Raw genomic sequence first — 23694 nt, 5'->3', positions numbered from 1 at the left:
TTACAATGCCTCCAAATTCAAATATCATCCAAGGAAAAAGGCAATTTTAACATTATCTTGTATACCTTCTTTATAGCAGCTATTTTAAAGAGAATAATGGGAAATGGATGGGAATAAAACTTTAAAAATTAAACACCTCAGCAAATGCTAGGCACAAAGAAGTTATTTTATATAAACATATAAGGGAAGAAAACGGAAACTATTTTATTTTGCTTTGCTTCTATATTGTAATGACATTCATTCATTTTAATGGATAAAACTTATTTTAAGAGAAAACACTTTTAACCTTGTGCATTTTTTTCAAACACATGCAAGTACATGTTAATATCTGGGAAACGGATATTAGCTCCATTCACATTCTTTATTCTGCATCCCAGATTATTATATTTTCTCTTTTTAGTCTAAAGTCAGCCAAATTTATAAATATAAATAGTCATAAAGTTCTAAACAAATGGCACTTAAAAAACCAAAACTATTCCAGGGATTCATTTTTATAGTCTAATCCCTAGTTTCTATCAGTTTCTCACGTATTTACAGATTTTGCATGTTTAAGCTTAATGATTTAAAACAAGTAATTTTCTAGATACTGGAAGATATGAATTTTAAATTGCCAACTTTCTATATAAGGAGTTACTATATTAGAATGCCAGTAATAGCCAGAGATTCTGGGAATAACCTTCCATAATTAAAGGAAGTAGTTACCCATGTGCTAGATCATTAATTAGATCAAGAGTTTTGCAAACAATGAGTTTTGCAAACACATTCTGGAAAGGGCTAAATGGTAAATATTGTTGGCTCTTTCGGCAGTATGATCTCTACTGCAACTACTCAATTTAGTCTTTGTGGTGTGAAAGAAGACAGACAATACAGAAATGAACAAGTGTAGCTGTTTACCTACAAAACTCTATACACAAGCAAAATTAGACCAACAGAGTTTGGTACCATGAATTAGGAAAATCATATGCTGAATTTTCAAAAAGTTCAATTATAGTCTTTTCATGATGTTTGGAGAGTATATTTTAATATTTATGTTTATAAATAAACTAAGTGAGGAAGACTGTTTTTTCAATGTCAGTTGTTGAAAATTCTACTGGTATTCTTCTTCTCTCTGGCTGGTAACATATATTAAATCTTTGACAACTTTACATGTTGTTCCTCAGGATCACCAATTTTAACATTAATCTCTACTATGGGATACTGAAGAAACTGATGAACAAGAGACTGGTTTACAAAAATAAATGACCCTGGGTCATATCCTGAAAACGGTTTGATTTCTTTAAATAACCTGATATAAACTTGTTTTGTAAGCACCTACAACTCAGGACAAGACAAAGGAAGATTCCAGTTAGTAAAGAATTCCCTAGTGAACTGAGGATTTAGTATAGTTACATCACTTCTAAAGATTTTTAGTTTTAAAAACCCACAGAAATAGAAGGAAAAGGAACACAAAGTGATCATCTTTAAAAAAAACATAAAACATACGTTGGATGCTGCATCATCCTCCTCCTTTGAACTTCCATTCTCTGCATCACTTCATGAGGATGCAGTCTCTGTGCTGGAGGTGCCGTGGCTGGAATATGGTGTGAAATCGGCTGGTGTGTGGGAGGAAGATGCTGAGGGATTGGTGCAGCTGTACTGGCTAAATGAGTTGGGGGTGGGGGTGCCACGGGGTGAGATGTTGCATGAGAAGATATCTGAGAATGGAAAGCATGTACAGGATGAGGAATAACATAATCCACTTGAGGTGGAGGCTGAGTCTGAGGAGGAGGGTTTCCATGAGAATGCGGACAGGCAGAGGTTTGATGATGAAGTGGTCTTGTCAAAGAAGCATCTGTAAAAAACACGGACACCACGCAGTTGAGCATATATTGCTGTTATACATTCCTTTTGTCTTTTACAAACATATTAGTACACACTTAATTTTTATGAATACTTTATTAAGGCTTGAGTCTGCTCAATTCTGCTTTGCAACCTGCTTTCTTCTTTGAATAATCTTAGGTATCTTCTCATTTTACTTCATTCACAGCTTCACAGCATTCTATTATAGAAATGTACCAAAATTTATTAAAGAAATCACCACTGATAAAAATGGGAAACAACCCAAATGCTGCACTGAACACCTGTGTGTATGAAGCCTCTTGTGCTCACTCTTTCAAATATACATGCATATGAGTGCGCGCACACATGCATTACTCATGGACGGCTTCTGCGGCATAAATTCTATAAGGAATTCTTAGTCTGAGAAAATCATTTAAACTCAGATACCAGGTGACAAAATACCCTTCCCAAAAGGTTACCATAATTAATGTTTCCATGAACAGTATACAGGAGTGCCTGATTACCCCTACTTACTAAATTTATTAAATGCCAATCTAAGAAAAATCTTGTATTTATTAACCACTCATAGTTCTTCCCAGAATTACCTATTCATATTCTTAGGCTATTGTTCACCTTTTTCTCACTGGTTTATAAGTATTCTTTGTATACACGGAAGGTTTGTCATAATAAGGTATAAACACTTTTCCAAATTGTCTTTTGTTAATTTTATTTTACCATATGCAAGTTTTCTGCTTTTGTGAAGTCAAATGTAGAAGTTATACTTTTATAAATACATAAATCTTGCTTTCCTTTATGATTACTGGTTATAGAGCACTATAGAGAAGAAAAGAACTTGTAAGTTCTTCTGGGCAAGACTGCAAAGATATTCCTTTCATGATGCTCTTCTCTCTTCCTGTCCCATGCCTTTTTTCCTGTGCTACATTAAGATGATGAAGGAACATATTTGCCAAGAACCTGAAATGGAAACCAGCCTTAATAAAAATGGCTTCCCCCATTTCTTCATTCTTTATGTTTCAAAGTGGCTGTTGAAAAGTCTCCTCTGAGGAATACACATCTCCCTTACTCTAAGAGACATGCATCTGTTCGAGGTTTAAAAATATGTTTGTCTCCTCCTTGGATTTCAGTCCCAATTTCATTGTAATTAGAAGACCTTCTTGGAATCTGATATGGAGGTATGGCCATTCTCTACTTTCATGACAGAAGAGTTTCCTTCAATTCTAATCACTTCTGATTCAGCAGGGGTGAAAGTTAGGTAACCATGAACTCATTCAGCCATATTTTCAAAGGACACCTTGCTAGCATGTATTTAAAGAAGCTTTCATTAAGCTAAATATAAACTCTGAGACAAAATTTTTAAGTGATTTTCTAAATGTCATATTTTCAAATCAAGGCTTTACTCCAAGAAAACTCAGTACTTGGTCATAAAAAAAGAAGTCACTATGTTTTACCATTGTTAACTATCCTTCCTCAAATTCAGAGTATTTTTTCCAGTTTCAATTCAAAGTTTTCTATACTATAATCATTATACAAGAATTAATATTGACAAATATTACAAAATTTTTAAGTTTTGTTTCAGAATGAATCAATTTATTTAAGTTTAACTCTTCAGCATTTTTTCAGTTTTTACTGAGGTATAATTAACAAATACAATTACATATATTTGAAGTGTACAAGATGATGATTTGAAATACATATATTTTGTGAAATGATTACTACAATCAGGTTCATTAACACATCCATTACCTCACACAGTTACAATTTTTTGTGTGTCGTGAAAAGTTCAGCCATCGTTATAATTCACTGTATATTCTAAACAAAATAGATTGCTAACCACTGTAGAAAGGTGACATTCTGCATTCCCACAGACCATCTCCCTTCCTTCTCTATTTTATATGTTCTTGCCAGTAAAAAAAAAAAAATTCTTGATATTGCTTCCTAAAAGTTACTCCTAAAGGATAAATCTCAATCCCTTAAGGTTTCCTTTTATAGGAATCTAAGGTGCCATTCAATGTAGTTCAATTTCATATATTAAAATGTAAAAGAGACAAAATATAATACTTTTTATTTCCCTGACCTTTTTAAACAACATGTCTTTTCTACCTTAGAAGATTGTTTTGGGAATGTGGGGTGAAGAGAGGACAAAATGGAAAAAATACACCCCACTCTTAGGCCAAGGAAATACTAAAAATGTATGAATTAGGATTGCTGAAAGGTTATTTCATGGAGGAATGTACAATGCCCCTAAGTTCTCTGCCTGTTAAATTTATACTTACAAGGAGGTGGCATATAATGTCGACATGATGACAGTGAGGCTTGTGGAGGGGGCTGGGGCTGGGGCTGCGCAACCATGCTTGATCCATAACCATCTATTGATAATGGCTGACTCGGGGCGGCAGCAGCAGCCTGATGGCCAAAGATTGCAGCTCGGGAAGAAGAAACAGGGCAGCAGGGGTCAAATGCAGATGCTCCGTGAAAACCACCACTTCCATGACTTCTGATACCAGTGTTGCTCAGGTCTACTGGCAATGCCTGCTGTATAAAGAGGAACTATAAATCTTTCTAAAGTTTGGTCAAAACACCGTTTCATGTTATATTATAAAAGTACTCCAACTGCAATCTAGAAAAATATAATCTCTAAATTAAAATTTCAAAATGGTAAAATTTTTAGTATGAAGATCTATTCAGCACCAAAAAAATACTATGTGTATCTTGGATTAAAAGAATTGTAGTGATTATGTATTTAAAATCTATAATCAGTTTTTAAAAATCAAGCATAAGATCCTGCTACAAGATGAACAAAAGTTAATTTATATATTATTTCAAGGTCTATTTCTCTTTCATTATCTAGATCTTAGAAACTTTCAAATCATAGTTCCATATTCTTCTTTACCCCCAAATTTTATTAATTTAGGACTCCTTTGGAAAACATACAATCAAACCACTGAAAAGATTAGGATTCTAGGTAAAAACTTTCTGTCCTGTTTCTAAACTGTATATAGCAAGCATTCAACTGAAACTCTAACAATACAGACATTATCCAAGATAGCAAAGGATGTGGGATTATTCAAGATGAAGCATGAGCTAGCTTTGCCTCATAACCTTTTCATTTACAAAAAAAAATTAGAAATATGATTTTAGGGAAGGTCCATTTACTCAGTTGGAAAATGAACCAAAGAGTCTAGATTCCATGTCTACTCATCAGTAATTAAGTTTATTCCCCATAAGCATTTTAAAAAGTCCTAAGTGAAACATTTCACTCCATCACAAACTATTCCAGAGCAGATTACAAAAACAGAACTGCTTCTTTGTATTCTTAAGTGATTTAAATACTTTGCTTAAAGTCTTTGCTTAGTGTTCAGTATAGCTATAATTTTAAACATGTGATTAAAGAAAATAAGAATTAAAAAAATAAAATAATAATTTGATGCTGTATATGAATTTATATGCAAGAATTGTTCCATACTAAAAGCTGAGAAGCTGAAGATGAAGAAGCTAGGGAAATGCATTATTAGAGGCCCAGGTCACCCAGCAGTCCTTGGAGGAACCACTGTGGTCTCCATACTTCCAATGGACTCCAGGTTCGAGGGGTAACAGAAACAAAAGGAACTCTGAATGCTAAAAGGAAAGGAGGATGATGGTGCAGGAGAAGCTGTGGGAAGGTGAAAAAGAAGAACTTCTTTCTTCTTCTAGATCATGTATCTACAATCCATTAAGCAAATGTCTGGCCTCTTCGAGTTGACAAATACAATGTATGTCCCTCAATTTGGGTAATAAGGTTTAAGAACAATATTGTAAGACTGTGAATTTGTATCCCCTTCCTATTTTCCTATTTAGGCTAAGACTTGGCAAATGGACTGGATTATCAACATACTATGAAGATGAGCAAATTTCCTATCTTTTTCTCCAGTCAGTGATTAAGAACACTCCCAGAGAGTGAGTAAAGTAGGGTGCGTGTCCTCCTAGAAGAAACTGGGGCTAAAGTTAAAAGTAAAGAATAAAAAGAGAAGGGAGAAAAACCAAGAAAGAGAAGCCTCTTCACAATTCCAACAGTTCACTCAATTCTTAACTCTAGAAGGAAAAGAGAGGGTAAGCAAGATCAGTACAGAAATGGCAAGTACTGGGTGGCTCAGTCTTTAAGTGTCTGCCTTCGGCTTGGGTCACATGATCCCAGCATCCTGGGATCAAGTCCTGAATTGGGCTCCCTGCTCAGTGGGAAGCCTGCTTCTCCCTCTCCCACCCCCCTGCTGTATCTCGCTATATCTCTGTCAAATAAATAAATAAAATCTTAAAAAGACAATATTAAAAAAAAAAAGAAATGCAAAGGGTGTGTGATTGATTATTCAAGATGAAGCATGAGCTAGCTTTGCCTCATAACCTTTCCATTTACAAGTATTACTTTACAAAGATCGTGAGTAATGCATAATGCTAACTGAACTATTCTCTCAAAAGAGAAAGCTACATCCAAAGGAGTAGTAAGGGCTACAGAGTATCAAGTGACTACTGCACCTTCTCTGTTATCAGGCCGAATCCTCCCCAACCGTTTTCTGCCTACCCACAATCTGACACTAATCATAACACATACACAATCACAAATCCTCAGATCAGTTTGCTTCTCCCACTCCTCAACTTCCTGCTGTGCCCATGCAGGTCTCAACTGGAGACTATCTGACATTATCTCATGAGCAGGTGGCTGATTTCAGAGTCCTCCAATGTCTATATGAGTCTCAAACTGTTTATATTGTTAAAACTTCACTCTCTGTTCTCCTTCATACCCATTATCACCACTGACTGCCTGATCCTGTTGATTTTCCTGAAGTTTTGTGTGCAGTCCAAATACATCTACTTAGGGCGCCTGGTGGCTCAGTTGGTTAAGAGACTGCCTTCAGCTCAGGTCATGATCCTGGAGTCCCAGGATCAAGTCCAGCATCAGGCTCCCTGCTCAGCAGGGAGTCTGCTTCTCCCTCTGACCCTCCCCCCTCTCATTTGCTCTCTCTCTCTCTCTCAAATAAATAAAATCTTAAAAAAAAAAAAAATACATCTACTTAGAGATAAGTGAAAAGGTTACATTTGTTTACAGTGAACAAAACGGTAAGAGATTCTACCTATAATTAACTCACTCAAGTTAAAAGAAAATGTTGCATACACACTTGATCTCTCAAACCTTACTTTATTAGTTCAACAACAATATTCTGTAAACAAAAACCCCACATTTTGGTAGCTCTTATTCAAGAATGCGGGAAAAGTCAGCAGATCCACTTCTTCACCATTTTCCTACGATACTTTTAAACCCTCCCTTTCAGGTCATATTTTTAGTGAAAGAAAATTTTGCTTCTAAGCAGGGCCTTACATTCAGTCCACTAAAAAGTTTTTCTTGATGCTTCCTCATACCCAAGAGGCAGAAGAGGTTTAGATAATCAGTAGATGTTAATACTTACAACTGTTAGGAGAACCAAAACACAGTCTAACATCTATTTGATCATATTTCCTACTAAACTCTTTCAAATTTACTCTTGAGAACAGCAGCTTGTCTTTTGTTTGGTTTTAAGGGAACATCCCTCTTTCTTAATTATTTTTAATCTGTCAGATCCAGAAGAGATAACCATCAAAATTTAAAAAGATGAAGCCAGTACTTCAGGAAATATCAGGGGATATAGAAAAGCAGTTGCTCTGAATTTTCTTTTTGACTGTTTTCTAGTATGTCAGTTATAGTTTTACCTTGAAATTAATTTTTGTTTTTCAAATTATGTACCTACCCAGGTTATATCACAATTTTAGAGATGATACAGCAAAAGTTAAAATAGCATGTAATACATGACTTTCATTTACTCCACGTGATCACCAATACTAATTTAATATTATTTGACATTTCAAGCACTCATCAATAATATCAACTAAATTACTTAATTATAATTTTGTTACTGATACTTCAATTCCCAATGAACTAAAAACCTCATCTGCTCCTCAGAAACTATGTCACTGGTTTGCATCCAAGAAGGCAGTTTGTTTCTAGATGAGTGGAGATACAGGCAGCTCCAGAGTAAAATGTAGAGGGTAAAAAACTAAGAAAATTTCCCAGTTTCTCATGAATCAGGTTGACACTGCAATTTCAACACTGTGGAGTAAAATTCCAAAGATCAGATTCACCTGTATTTAACTAAAAACACCAAAAACCATTTCAGAATTAAAAAAACAGTATCACTTCTAATTTTCTATATCCCAGGCCTTCTCAGTTAGTTGTAATACCTTAGACCATCAGAAAATCCTAGAGAATTAAAAAAAAAAAATCGCAGACCACTAAATTGGGCCACTTTTGCAAGGGCAACAAGAATGATTTATTTAGTATCTAAAATTCAGCATTAGCGTTGTTTTTCTTTTTCCTCCTGAAACAAGCACAATTTTTAAAAATTAAGAAAAAGAAAAAAAGAAAACCTCATCAAATTCCACATACCTGGTCATGATAGCTGGTACCAGAACTACTGTTGGCTCCACATGGTGCTTGTACTTGTGGAGGTCTTTCCACAGGGCAAGTAGGATCACTAAAGGAGGGAGAAACTGGGACAGGCGGGTGGGGAGTATGATGGTGGTGGTGATGATGCTGAAAATGGTGGCCATGCTGCTGAAAGCAACTTGTGTGTGGATGTCCTAATGCATGGTGATTCTGTGACGACCCTCCACATGGTGAGTGCTGCGGACAGCAGGAAGGTAATCTTGGCATTGCAGGAGGGCCAGTTTCTGTTACAGCACTAGATGCAGTTCTCCTTGAGTCATCTTGAAACAAACAAAAATGCACAGAACAATCAAATGATCAAATATCACTGTGTAAAAAATAGGACTGTGTATAAATAAGTAAATAAAGAATTGTTTAATAAATTCAAATCTCTGTAAATAAGAATGTGATAGCACCACATTCTTAACATGCATGTCACATAATTTTGGGCAGTGATCTTCACTGGGATTTTTCTGAAAGCCTAAATTCCTCAGGAGGCTCATATTTACCATGATGGTGTCTTTTTGTAAATTTTTTTTAAGTTTTATTTATTTAAGTAGTATCTACACCCAACGTGGGGCTCGAACTCACCTCCAACTGGGCCAGCCAGGCACCCCTACTATGATGTTTAAATGGCCCAGTCAGTTGGAGCAAGCAACTCCAGTATCACTATTCTGGCCCTATTTCTAGAGTAACCAAGACCAGGGATACCCTGCTCCTATTTGGGTCACAGAACCTAACCAATCTCTTCTGGGCTAGTGTATTGATTATGAATATTCTAGTTATTCACAAATAATACAAAAATCCAACCCAAACTGGCTAAAATATTAAAGGAATTTACAGGCTCACATAAATGAATCTGGGTGGGGTGCTTCAGGTTCTGGTTGATGTATCTGATTGCAGCAAACCTCCCTGTAATTTCCCTGAGCCTGCCCTCCAATACATGTTCTATCCTGTCTTTCCTGATTCTCTTCTGGGCAAGGTCTGTGATCTAAACCCTGTGAGGCAGTATCTCCATTCTAAATCTCTTTACATTGTTTTTTTTTTTCCCCCAAGCTCCTAGTCTGCCCTATTTGGGCTAATTTCTTGTACTCTTTTGTAAAGGTTCTTAACCTTGGAACTAGAATTCAGGAATCTGTGAACTTGGATGGAAAAAAATTACTAATTTTTACTAATTTCTAATTGCCTCCTGGAATTAATACTACCTTGTTAGCACCAGTTGAGAGGTTAAATATTATAAGTAACTTGTAACAACAACAACAAAAATTGACAAGGTGTTTACTTTTATTTTTTTTAAGCTCCCTCTTTTTTTAAGATTTGTTTATTTGAGGAGGGGGTGCGCAGAGGGAGGGAGAAAGAGAGAATCTCCAGGAGACTCCTCACTGAGCGTGGAGCCTAACGCACAACCCTGAGATCATGACCTCAGCTGAAATCAAGAGTTGGACACTTAACAGACTGAGCCACCCAGGCACCCCAACAATGTTTACCTTTAAAACATAAATTATAGCAGATCCAAAGTCAGTTCTATAATTATGTCACTTTCATTCATTTGCATTCCAATTTTCTTAAATAACCTGGACAAAGTTACAAGTAGCTTATCAGGAAGAGACTATGATCAACAGCCTATCTTTGCTATGCTGAATCAAACATTAATTATTTTCCATATGCTGTAATATTTGTAGCAATAACTATTATAGTAGCTTTACTTCTGGCAACATTTTCAGGGTTTTACCTCAGCTCCCATAACAAAGTGTTGCACAAATGAGCATCATTTATTGTGTTCATAAAAAATGATCAAAAACCTCTGAAACACTAAATCCATTCAGTGGGTAGACTAAATGATGTTCATAGTTCCTTCCAATTCAGATGCTTTAATTTCACAAATCCAGCTATTTGAGGATTTTGTGTAACTCTAAAATGTAGGGGGGGGCGCCTGGGTGGTTCAGTCGGTTAAGTGTCTGCCTAGCGCTCAGGTCTTATGAGATCAAGTCCCACATCAGGCTCCCTGCTTAGCAGGGAGTCTGCTTCTCCTTCTCCCTTTGCCCTTCCCTCCCACTGCCGCTTATGCGCTCGCTCTCTCTCTCTGTCTCAAATAAACAAAATCTTAAAAAAATAAAAAATGACAATAAAAATAAAATAAAATGTAGGAGTGTGTAATCAGAGCAAAAGATCTGTGGACTAATAAGGCTGTGAATGAAGTGACAGATATCATACTTATTTGTTCAGAAAGAACTTGCCCTCTTTGTCTTCAAATATTTCTAATACAAAAATCAGAGTGAGAGAAGAGGAAGCATTACTATATTAACAGCTGAACACATATTTAAAAGGTCGTATCACTATCAATGTGGCCTCAAAAAGAAGACTGACATTATAGTTCTACTTCTTAGGGTGCAGTTTTGGCTTCCAATTAAATTAATAATCTATTTTCCTAGAGTGCAGAACCTCTTTGTTCCTTAAACAGGCTAGCAACCCAAAGTAAAGGCAACTGAATCTCCTCTTGTTCCAGAGTTAATGACCAAGGAAAACTGCCATAAATTAGAAGTGAAATACAAAGATCTGACCAAGCAAATAAAACACTTCCTTTTTATTAGAATTAGCCCACAGAGTGTCCACTAAAAATGAGACAATAACAAACCTGCACCAGAGAAATTAATTCCATTGCCCAGTGACATAAAGCTGGTTAAAGTACTTTCATTGTACTTCTAGCAGGATTATTGAGATGTATCCATGCATCTATTCATTCACTTGGCAAGTCTTACACATAATAATGGTATGGTAAAGGATCTACAAAAGGCATTGGAAAAGACAATGGTGAAAACGAAAGTCCTGGCCTTTTTTTTTTTTTTTCTTTCCCTTAAAGTAGGCTCCATGCCCAGCCTGGAGCCCAATGGGGGACTTGAACTCATGACCCTGAGATCAAGACCTGAGCTGATATCAAGAGTCGGATGCTTAACCAACTAAGCCACCCAGGCACCCCGGAGGTCTTGGCCTTTAAAATAACTTATGGTGTTGTCTGCCTCTGTTGTTTTATCTCTGGCAACTAGAAACAGGCCTGCATAATGTAGGTGGTTCAATAAGCCGTTGCTAAATATAAATTAACCTCACAAGGGAAAAGAGGCATGCATGGAGCTAAGTGCTAAGAAGAGAAAAACTTGATCTTTAGTTCTCAAGGAGATCATTGTCATCAAGTATGGACAAAATTTGAGATATAAATCAACCAGCATTAGAACAGAAGCACTGGGTTCTAATGTAGTATAGGGCAATGTTGTGCCCCAGGGAGTATCTGGCAACACCTGGGGATACTTTTGGTTGTCACAACTGGAGAGGAAGTGGTACTACTGGTATTTAGTAGATAGAGGCCAAAAATGCTGCTAAAAATTCTACAACGCACAGGGTAGCCCCCCATACAAAGAACTGTGCAGCACAAAGACAACAGTGTCAAGAATGAGAAATAAAGGAAGAGTACAGGCATAAAGGAGGAGAGAGTATAGGCTCCAAGCCAGACTTCCTAGGTTTGAATACTTGCTCCATTATCATATAACCATGGGCAAGTTACTTCACCTATAAAATAAGAAAAGTAATAGAATCTGCCTTGTAAGTTATTACAAAAATCAGAGTTAATGTAGGTAAATCATACACCAATATTATGAGCTCAACAGATGTTAGCTATTATTATCCACTAGAACGTTAGTTCTGTTAGGGCAGAAAATTTATGTTTTCTTCCCACTGCCTAGAACAGTGCCTGATTTATAGTATGCAATCAATAAGTACTTAAATAAATGAATATATAAGATATTATGCATGGATAAAGCAAGGAGCACATAGAAAAGTCAGATAGATGATGAGCTGCCTGGGGCATGTTGAGTTTGAGGTGACCGGAGAATGTTCCAGAGGAGATGTCCAACAGGCAGCTGGATATGAAAATTTAAAACAAAGAGAGGGCTCTGGAAACACAAATGGAAGGTCACTGGCATACTGGTGGTAGCTGAAAACATAAGCAGTTATGAGATGGGCCAGTGAGAAAGGATAAGAATAGAGTCCTGGGAGAAAACAGAGATGACAAGAAGATTACTGCCAGACTTTTTAACACATTTGCTTTGACAGGAGTCAGAAGCAAGTTAAAGGAAGGAGTTTAAGGTACAGAAGATCCACTTAAGCATACAAGACTTAACACAAATGTACACATGCACACTAAGGGAATGGAACAAGCAAAGATGCTGAGAAGGTAACTGTTAAAGCAAGGTCAAGGACACAAGAAGGGACAAGAGGTAGAGCACCAAAAAAGGGACTGGAAAGAACAGGAAGGAGTTAAAAGACCAGGAGTCAGGAGAGAAGGATAGGTATAAAAATTTTCATGGAAGCGTTGGAAGTTATGAATGCTTAAGAACCTTCATTTACTTTTTATTTATTTTTCCCTGGAGGAATCAAAGTCTTGAGGAGAATGAGAGAATTTTGGAATAGCCACTAAGGGGAAAGAAAGGGAATTAAATGAGATACATCACACTATGGCAACTTATTACCAAAAGCCCAAGATTAGATACCATAAATTCATGAGGCACCAATATGCTTGGTTCTATAATTTTCACCAGCCCCATCTAACAACCTGGATAGGAGTCAAGCTTGATGGCTTGAGTGATTCAAGGTTGGAAATATACAAGAAGGTACAAAGTAAGGACAGGATGTGAAGAAAATAGGAGACTGATGTTCTAGAGAGTCTTAGCAGGAAATGAAGTCAGCAGAACTAAGTGCCCCTAATGTCATATGAGTACCTGTATGTGCTTCTATCAGGTTTATACAGAGGTACAATTTGGCCTGGAACAAGGTTCTCCTAAGTCTAGAGAAACACAACACAAGCAAGTCTATTCCAAAGGTAGTCATCAATATAGGTAAAGTAGTATTATGAGAAAACCATTCAGATAGTGAAGTCACTACCCCAGATACTAAATGTGAATTCTGAGGGAACAAGAGTCTTAAAAAAATAAGTAAGTAAATAAAAGCTTCGTATGTGTCACATAAAATCTAGACAAGATGAGAGTATATAAAGCTACCAGGAGAAAAAAGTGAATAAGAAGAATTCAAATCTTTGCCTCAAAGATTATTATTGGCTTTGAAAGTATTTAACTTCCAGATTTCTTCATTTCTGAAATGGGAAGAGTAATATTAATAACAAGGAAATTTTTAAGAATTAAATAATAATATATAAAATAACATATAAGACAGTAGGGTACTCAGGAAAGAGTGTACACTCAATAAATGAAATAAAAATTAGCCCATTTCATTTCTTTTTTTACAGAGAGAGACACAGCGAGAGAGGGAACACAAGCAGGAGGAGTAGGAGAGGGAGAAGCAGGCTTCCCGCTGAGCAGGGAGCCCGATGCGGGGCTCGATCCCAGGACTCTGGGATCATGACCTGAGCAGAAGGCAGGCACTTAACGAATGAGCCACCCAGGTGCCCCAGCCCATTTCATTTCTCCCTACATTTTTTTTTTCAAAGAATACAGTATTTAAAAGACATCTTTGCGAAACCTCCTTGGACTTCGGATTCTACTCTCAATTTTCCACAAAGGTGAGGCCTAAATCCAGCCACAAGAAGATTTCCTAATCTGCTCAATAGAAGTTATAGTGGTATTTTAAGAATTAAATAAGATACTATTAAAAGTAAAAAATGGGGGCGCCTGGGTGGCTCAGTCGTTAAGCATCTGCCTTCAGCTCAGGTCATGATCCCGGGGTCCTGGGATCGAGCCCCGCATTGGGCTCCCTGCTCCACAGGAAGCCTGCTTCTCCCTCTCCCACTCCCCCTGCTTGTGTTCCCTCTCTTGCTGTGTCTCTCTCTGTCAAATAAATAAATTTTTTAAAAAAAGGTAAAAAATGATAGAAAGCATAAGGTGGTTTCATTATTAACGGTGATATAGTCAAATCTATGAGCTACAGGGTCTACAACATCCCAGTTAGTAAATGTTTAGCAAGTTCCTATCTCCATGCCATTGTCCAGGAGAGAAAGAAGGCTAGCTTAATGCTCAGTTAAACAGGTGATAGGAAAAAGAACCAGAGATATCACTGCTAACTGAAACATAAATAATCTGAGGGGGGCGCCTGGGTGGCTCAGTCGTTAAACGTCTGCCTTCGGCTCAGGTCATGATCCCAGGGTCCTGGGATCGAGCCCCACATCAGGCTCCCTTGCTTGGCGGGAAGCCTGCTTCTCCCTCTCCCACTCCCCCTGCTTGTGTTCCCTCTCTCGCTGTGTCTCTCTCTGTCAAATAAATAAATAAAATCTTTAAAATAAATAAATAAATAAATAACCTGAGATAAGAGCTGAAACACTTAAAACATAGGAGGTTTTAAAACATATCTTTGTGATCCTGGGTTAGGAAATGGCTTCTTAGATATGACAGCAAAAAAACCAAACAAACAAAAAATTGAGAAAATGGACATCATCAAACTTTTTAAAAAACTCCCATCCTCATTTTCAATTCTTTTGGGGACATACCTAGGAGTGAGACTGTAGGTCATAGGGTAACTATGGTTTAACTTTTTGAGGACCCGCCAAAGTGTTTTCCATAGCAGCTGCAGCATTTTATATTTTATATTCCCACCAGATGTTCATTAGGGTTCCAATTCCTCTACATTCTTGTCAACACTGGTTATTTTCTGATTTCCTGTTCTTTGGTTTGGTTTTGTTTTGTTTTGTTTGAATAATAGACATCCTGATAAGGATAAAGCAGTGCTTCACTGTGATTTTGATTTACATTTCTCTAATAACTAATGATGTTGTTTTCATGTCCTTCTTATCAACTGAGTATCTTCTCTGGAAAAATACCTATGCAAATTCTTTGCCCGTTTTTAAACTGGGGTATCTGTCTTTTTATTGTTGAGCTGTGTAAGCTCTTTATATAGCCTGGATACTAGACCCTTATCAGATATATGATTTTCAAGTATTTTTCTCCCATTCTGTAGGCTGTCTTTTCACTTTCTTAATAATGTCCTTTGATGTACAAAAGTTTTAAATTTTGATGAAGTTTAATTTACCCATTTTTTCTTTTGTTATTGTGTTTTTAGTCATCCATTTAATTCTCGCTGATCTCTTTCAGTTGAGCTATGATACTTTGGTAATATATAGCACACAAACTCAAGTATGAAATCATAGTCTAATTCTAAAGAGACTACTTTGCTCACATACAGTTTATTCTAAGAATATGCTCTTGCTAATATGGCCAAAATCTTAAAATCAATACTTTTTCTAACAAGAGTAATGAAAGAGTCCTCCCCCACTTTATTACATACCTCCTATAGAAGTACCAGTCATACTATTGCTTGTAAGAGTAGCTGAAGTCTCTGACACTGTGGAGGGTTGGCTACCAGTGACAGCTGAAGCAGTGTCAGAGGCCTGCTCAGAGGTAGATGGATTTGAATTGTTAATGGAAGTGCTTGTGGTTTGTGATTCCATTCTCGCAGAAGTGGTTGGTACTACAGTAGGTTCTAGAAAATACAAAATGTTTATTTAGCATTTCAAAATATATTAGGAGATAGGTTATATTTTAATTCAAGGTAACATTTTTATAATTATTAAAACAAACTTGGAAAATAACTCTCTAATAAGCACAATATAAATTTAAAAAATTTCATAAAGCTAGCCTGCAACATTAAAATGACATGTAACTAAAATACGATTACTGCATTTTAAAAAATCCAACACATATGTATATTCCAATAATTCATGTGATTATCACAGTTTTTTGGGTATAAATTTTCTGATCACAAAGAAAACAATGAGAAAAGGAAAGTATAAGTCTCTTTATATTATTGTCATACACACTGTCACAGGCTGTCAGAACAATATTAGAAATTACACTTTCTCTGGTACAGAATGGATTCTAGAGTCAGACTGCTTGGATAAGCAATTCTGATTTCACCACTGACACTACAGTCATGGATAAGTTACTTAACCACTCTCCATTTCCTCATCTGTAGAATTGGGAAAGTACAGAATTTTCTTCACACAACTATTGTTAGGATGAACTGAGGTCACACATACAAAGCACTCTGTATAACAGTTTATATATAGTAACCACTTAAATATTAGCTATGATTTTTAAACCTGTTTTAATCTTTTTTACAGGCTTTTTTGTATGTTTTCAAAAAATTTTTTGCAAATATTAATATTCATCAGTGTATTCTAATAAAATTTGTAGAAAGTAAAAGAAATTTCAAGCAGACCTTGACTTATGTACGAGTTCTACTTTAGACTCTAATTATAAAATAGTTGTTTAAAAAGACTAAGTCTGTCCAAAGAATAGTCACAACAATTGGATCAGAAAAGGGACTCTCTTAATGTGATACAGAATGAGAGGACAACCTATTATATACAATGCAATGTGCTAAGCTGAAACACAAATAGTCCCTGTTGATCTCCATGGGACAATGTACTTTGGACGCTTAAACAAATATATTTGCTTAAACATAAAAAGCGGCGGGAAGAACCTCTGTTTATTTGCAAATGGTATATCTCAGTTTCTCAACCTTAGCAGTATTGATATTTTGGGTTGGGTGATTCTTGGCTAGGGATGGGAGTCAGGGTAGGGGCATGGCTGTCCTGTGCATCGCAGGATGTTTATAGCAGCAACCTGGGCCTCTACCCATTAGATATTAGTAGTACCGCCCCGCAACTGTAAGAACCAAAAATGTCTATAGATATTGCCAACTCTCTTCTGGGGCACAAAATGGTCACCACTTAAGAACTACTGGTCTAACTGACATACTTAATATTTTGGACTTATTTTTAATAAGACAGATGCTTTCCACCGAGAGAAACTAGCAGAGAGACAGGGCATCTACAGATCCCTGGAATATTTACAACTCACTAAAAATATTCTGGTTGAACTAATTCCAATGGGTTAAAAGACTACTCTGTCACCTTCTCCTACTTACTGGCTGACAGATGTCCCAGGGGAAGACACGGTTTCCAAAGTAGTAATCCTGAATAAATTAACTCTGAGAAATCTCTAATCCATCCCTAATATAAAAATCACTGTTTTACAGATAAAAACTGAGATATGGTTGAATGAAATGGAGACAGTGGGAATAAATTATCTCTTCATGAACATCTTAACTCCAAAGTAGTGATACTCTGAAAGTTATGATCATCCAAGCTGCAAACAATCCATATAAGAGCTGATTGCAGAAGGCCTGTAACTCTACCTTATGTATCCTTTCCCCCATTTATAGTTAACAAATTCACATATGGCTCATCATCTTCCTTTAAGGAAATTATGATTGATCATTTCCTTCTAAGATGTAACTAATACCTGAAGGTAATTCTCAATATGTGGGGAAATTCACATATGTATTCACATACTCATACATGCTACCACTTTCCTTAATCTCTATTTTCCAACTCTAGCTTTCTTTTCTTAGTTGCATGGATATAGTTATAAGCTGAAAGAAAACACTAAAGCTGAGCAGCACAATATTAGAAGATAACATACTTTTAAAAATAACTTCCACATTTCTTTCTTTTTTAAGTAGGCTCCATGCCTAGCGTGGAGCCCAACATGGGGCTTGAACTTACGACCATGAGATTGAGCCCTGAGCTGAGATCAAGGGTCAGTCACTTAACCAACTGAGCCACCCAGGTGCCCCAAATTTCGACACTGCGAATAACCAATATTTATTATATAAATTCAAGTTATATTGCTTTTCTGTTGCATTGAAAAACGTCATTTCTATTTTTCATAGCAAAGTTAAAGTATGACAATAATATTATAAATGAAAGTAATAGGTAAGTCTGAGGGTAGAGCAAACTACCACTTGTAAAAGTATTTTTTTGGGGGCGCATGGGTGGCTCAGTAGGTTTAATGTCTGCCTTCGGCTCAGGTCATGATCCCAGGGTCCTGGGATCGAGCCCCGCATCGGGCTCCCTGCTCAGCGGAGAGTCTGCTTCTCCCCCTCCCTCTGCCCCATCCCTACTCATGTTCTCTCTCCTCTCTCTCTCTCTCAAATAAATAAATAAAATCTTTAAGAAAAAAAAAAAACTATTTTTTTTCCTAAGAAACTAACTACCAATCAATGAAACAAGAGAAAGAATTTTAGGCACAAGTTACAAACTGAGGCTGTTATATCAATTGAAAAATAAGACTGGGGGGGCACCTGGGTGGCTCAGTCATTAAGCATCTGCCTTTGGCTCAGGTCATGATCCCAGGGTCCTGGGATCAAGCCCCGTGTTGGGCTCTCTGCTCGGCAGGAAGCCTGCTTCTCCCTCTCCCACTCCCCCCTGCTTATGTTCCCTCTCTCTCTCTCTCTCTCTGTCAAATAAATAAATAAATAATCTTTAAAAAAAGAAAGAAAAAGAAGACTGGGATATCTGACAATTTTCCTGTAGTTTAACAATGTTACCAGGAAGCAGTAGTAGGACTTTCATTATAGGAGTTTCAAAGATATTTGATTTTATTAATTCTCTTCATAATTCTATACTGTTACTAATCCAACCTACCATCTTCATCAACAGTAAGGTCCACAACTTCTGCTGCACTTTGCCTCAAGGGTTGTATAACAGTAGAAATCCTACTACGGTTCCGTGGCTCCTGTGGCCGACTTGTATGAGAATTTGAACCTTGGCTCCAATGAGATCTGGAGTGTCCAAGAGTTGAACGAGACCTTAAAGGACATCAATATTAAATTAGTTAATATAAAAAAAGAACAAAAATTTGTTACCCAAGAAATCATAAGCCTTTCTTACAAAATATGTTGTACAGTTTCTTCTCCAAAGTAATAATGGTAATAGAATTAAAAATTATGACTAGCAAATATATATATATATGACTAGCATAATGCCTGGCATTTAATAAAACATTTGCTGAATGAAATGTTCAACAAATGTTCACCAACCAACTGACCTAAGAATATGAAAAATGATATGTCAGACCAATCACTGGTATAAAATATGCGACTCTTGGTTTTGGCTCAGGTCATGGTATCAGGGTTGTGAGATCGGGCCCCGAGTTGGGCTCTATACCCAGTGTGGAGTCTGCTTAGGCCTCTCTCTGCCTGGGTGGCTTGGTCAGTTAGGCTCCTGACTTTGGCTCAGATCATGATTTCAGGGTCCTTGGATTGAGCCCCAGGTCAGGCTCCGCACTTAGCAGGGAGGTCTGGTTTTCCCTCTCCCTCTCCCCCCGGCTCATGCTCTCTCTCTCATATAAATAAAATCTTAAAAAAAAAAAACAAAAGACTCTCCCTCTCCCCACCATGCACACTCTCTCTCTAAAATAAATAAATAAATCTTAAAAAAAGAAAAAAGAATGCTGCTCTCTTTTCAATGGTTATTTTGAATACCCACCTGGGTTGTAATCATGTATTTACATTTTCTTTAATACCTAAAATTATTCACCATAGGTAAAGTAACAAAAACATCAGCACTCTAAACATTAAATAACACCCACATGAGCTTGTATATTTAGTCCAGATTGGATTTGCAAAACATGGTTTTGAGAGGCCTAAACAAAGCAAGTTTTTGGTATTGTCCTAAAAAATATTCAAGGCACCAGAGATTTCCTGGGATCAGGAGAGGTAAGGATAGTTGCAGCTAGTTTATTAGTTTGGTAGTCATAAGAAACATCACTTGTTTGAGCCACTTTATGCTTTTAAAGCATGTAACCACAAACCCTCAACACCTAACACTCATGTCATCATCTTTTATTATGTGTGTGGTGCTATATTGCACTAAATTATTAAAAAAAATTTTAAGGATTCACTGTAATAATCTGAACTAAGGGTACAGAAGGACATTATATAGAACATGCAGTCCTAAGGATCCAGGAGAAAAATGAGTCTGTTCTAGAAAGGTGGGGCTTGGACGCCTGAGTGATTCAGTCAGTTAAACATCTGCCTTCGGCTCAGGTCATGATCCCAGGGTCCGAGGATTGAGCCCCATGTCAGGCTCCCTGCTCAATAAAAAAAATAAAATCTTTAAAAAAAAAAAAAATAGAAAGGTGGGGCTTATGAAGTTGGTTTTTCCCCTTGCCCAAACTGAATGTAAAAATGCTTAGAAGCTTATTATTTAGGGGTGTCTGGCTGGCTCAGTTGGAAGAACGTGTGACTCTTGATCTTGGGGTAGTGAGTTCAAGCCCCAAAATGGGTGTAGAGATTACTAAAAAAAAATAAATAAACTTTAAGGAAAAAAAAAAGATGTTTATTGTCAGCATGTATGGAAAGAGTGAACTAGATCCATTAATATGCAGACATCGGAGATGTGAGCTCAACCACTCAGAAAAGACCCAGGCTGAAAATGACCTCAACAAGTGTAGAGCCTAAGAATTTAGAAAGAAGCTCAAATTCTAAAATGAAATTCTCAAGTAAATATGAGTATAAAGGTTAATTCCAGAGACACAGTAAAAAGGAAAAAAAAAAAAAGACACTGCATTCCAGGAAGAACTGTGTAGATTGAGGCATGACAGTAAACAAATGTCTCAGAATGAAATGGTTTTGGTGTGGAGAAAGATCACTATTTAAATTTCTTGAGAAACCAAGAGCCTATAGTGAGACTGAATAGTCTATTATTTCTGGGAAGCTCTTAATAGCTGCAGAAAGTTCCAGGTCCACTTTGCAGTTTATGAAACCTTCAAGAATGTCATAACTCCAAATTTATGCTGAATGAAGCACCAACAAACCTGGTGTATGAGGAACAGTTTCACACGAGCCTTAGTTGTTCCTATGATTAGTAGCAACTGTCAAATCCTGAAACTAAAGAATCTGAAACAAAATGCATTCTCTTTTTTTAAAAAAAAGATTTTTAAGTGATCTCAACACACAACGTGGAGTTCAAACCCACAACCCTGAGATCCAAGTTGCAACACTCCATTGATTGAGCCAGCCAGGCACCCCTGGATGCATTCTCTCTTAGAGAGTAAATGCCAAGAGCCAGCTAAACAGTGACAAAGTTAATATCCCACGTAACAATAAGGAAAATAAATATGGGTCATGAGCACTGTGTGTCTTTTTAAAGATCACTGCCCATTACTATGGTAAACGTATCTACTTGAACATTAAGCACCTCCATGACAAAAAAGATCTCCAGTTCCACAAAGACAAGTCCCTCATTTCAGCAATTCTTGTAGCTCATAAAGACTGAGTCAGTGTTGTACCAAGCACTATGCACAGTCACAGGATAACTGTGGCACCTACCATGGAGTATCAATTTTCCTCAGAGCCTAGGAAAATCATTTAAAACTTAAATGGATATATTACAGAGTGCTCTCTTCCATGCCATTAGAAGTTGCACTCCAATGGGAAAGTACAAATGGAGAAGCACATTCTAGGTATGTTTATAACATGCTTCCAAACTAAAAAAAATTTTTAAATAAGTAACACAAATTAAAACACCTTGAGCATGTGCATTTCTCAATTCATTCCAACACAAAAATTAAGGTTCCTCCATAGATTAGTTTGGTATACCAAATGGAATAAAGGAACACCTCACTGCTTCTCTCACCAGTATTTGTAATCATCTAAAGCACAAGATGAACACTGTTAGGGGTTTTTTTCTCTCTCTTTTTTTTTTTTTTTGGTCAAAGTGATTCACAAAAGGGCAATGTTATTTACAGTTATTTATTAAAAGAAATGAGAATTTTTCATTCATTTTTTAGTACGGGGCTTATATGAATTACTGAGTGAAGGACAACAGCACTGTAAAAATATGTTCTATACTAGGTTGCGCTCTAATAGCATAAACTTCAATGGTATCAATGAGATCTTGAAACAGATTGTAACAAAAAAGAATACTTCAACATTGGGGAGGGTATGTGTTGTGGTGAGCACTGTGTACTGTGTAAGACTGATGAATCACAGACCTATACCCCTGAAACAAATAATATATTATATGTTAATAATTAAAAAAAAGAATACTTCAACATCAATACTCCTTAATATTTTTCAACACTTTATGTTTTATTCACATCTAAACGTCAAAGAAGTTCATGAACTCTCTGAATCATAAAACAAAATTTTGGAAAGCACTAAGTAAAATTACTGTTTATCTATAGCAGTAACTCTTAACTCTCATTGTACACTTGCAGTGCTTAAAAAATACTGACCCCCAAGATTCTGATTCTGCTCATCTGGGATATGATCCAGAGAACAGTTTTATCTTTACTTTATAATCTTCCCAGGTGAGTCTAACGCAACCTGGTTTGAAAACCACTTATCTGGTATGTGCTCACATGAGGTCTCCAAAAAAAGGGTAAAAGAATGTAAATATCCACAGCACAGATATGTTTAAATATTTATATTTAAAACTTCACATAGGGGCGCCTGAGTGGTTCAATCAGTTAAGCCTCTGACTCTTGATTTCAGCTGCTCAGGTCATGATCTCAGAGTCCTGGGATCAAGTCCCACATGGCGTTCTGTGCTCGGCACAGAGAGCCTGCTTCTCCCTCTCCCTCTGCTCCTTCCCCCTACTTGCTCGCTCGCTCTCTCTCTCAAATAAATAAATAAAATCTTAAAAAAAAAAAAAACCCTTCACATATACAACTAGGAATTAAAATCATACCGATAGCTTTCTCCAACTGTTACAATCTCCACCTCACTGTCAGTTGAGGTAACATTAATTTCTTCATTGGCAGTGACCTGGGGAGTGGAGGAAGCTTCTATCACCACAACATCTTCATCAATACTTCCTGGAAACAGAAAGGAAAACATTTTAAACTGACAGACAAAAATTTTTTACTTCCGACTTTGAAGGCTATGAAATTCATTATAAAACTAAAAATAAAAATCTTGGGCGCCTGGGTGGCTCAGTTGTTAAGCGTCTGCCTTGGGCTCAGGTCATGATCCCAGGGTCCTGGGATCGAGTCCCGCATCGGGCTCCCTGCTCCACAGGAAGCCTGCTTCTCCCTCTCCCACTCCCCCTGCTTGTGTTCCTTCTCTCGCTGTGTCTCTCTCTGTCAAATAAATGAAATCTTTAAAAAAAAAAAAAACTAAAAATCTTACCTGTCAAAATGAAAGTTTTTTTTAAAAACAGAGTTAAACACATATAGTGAAAATTGTACTTACTCTCTTAATCTATGTCTTCATGTTTATTTCCTCCTTTATGATTTTTGTTTGTTATTTACAACTTTTAGTGGTTTCCATATTTATTTGTATGATCTTATATAGATATATTAATCCTGTAATATCTAAAGGTATTAAGATCTTACATATTTATATTCCATAATAACTACATTTGTTGTATGTTTTACCCAAGAGTTTCGTTTTTTTGTTAAACAAGATATGGTATTTTTTTAAGAAATATAAAGTAATTTTTGGTTTTACTATGAAATGTCATTTTTTGGTATATGTTCTTTTCTAAATTATTCTAAGTTTGGAAAGGGCATCCTTATTGG

At 36.6% G+C, this 23694-nt stretch overlaps 1 protein-coding gene across 7 annotated transcripts in view; it reads right to left on the bottom strand.

Moving 5' to 3' along the window:
* The window catches only part of RNF111 (ring finger protein 111), a 120092-nt gene that overhangs the window by 11494 nt on the left and 84904 nt on the right, over nucleotides 1-23694 (bottom strand). For all 7 annotated transcript variants that reach the window (XM_032416986.1, XM_032416987.1, XM_032416988.1 and 4 more), the window contains exons 3-8: nucleotides 22863-22989; nucleotides 18813-18976; nucleotides 15608-15802; nucleotides 8288-8607; nucleotides 4113-4371; nucleotides 1483-1831 (exon numbers count right to left, since the gene is read on the bottom strand). In XM_032416986.1, the coding sequence (XP_032272877.1) occupies nucleotides 1483-1831; nucleotides 4113-4371; nucleotides 8288-8607; nucleotides 15608-15802; nucleotides 18813-18976; nucleotides 22863-22989 (1414 nt within the window). The remainder of the gene's footprint in view (nucleotides 1-1482; nucleotides 1832-4112; nucleotides 4372-8287; nucleotides 8608-15607; nucleotides 15803-18812; nucleotides 18977-22862; nucleotides 22990-23694) is intronic.

This window comes from Phoca vitulina, unplaced genomic scaffold, assembly GCF_004348235.1.
Source record: "Phoca vitulina isolate PV1807 unplaced genomic scaffold, GSC_HSeal_1.0 scaffold20, whole genome shotgun sequence".
In the NCBI taxonomy this organism is placed as follows: domain Eukaryota; kingdom Metazoa; phylum Chordata; class Mammalia; order Carnivora; family Phocidae; genus Phoca; species Phoca vitulina.
This window is presented reverse-complemented; position numbering and strand designations above follow the sequence as displayed.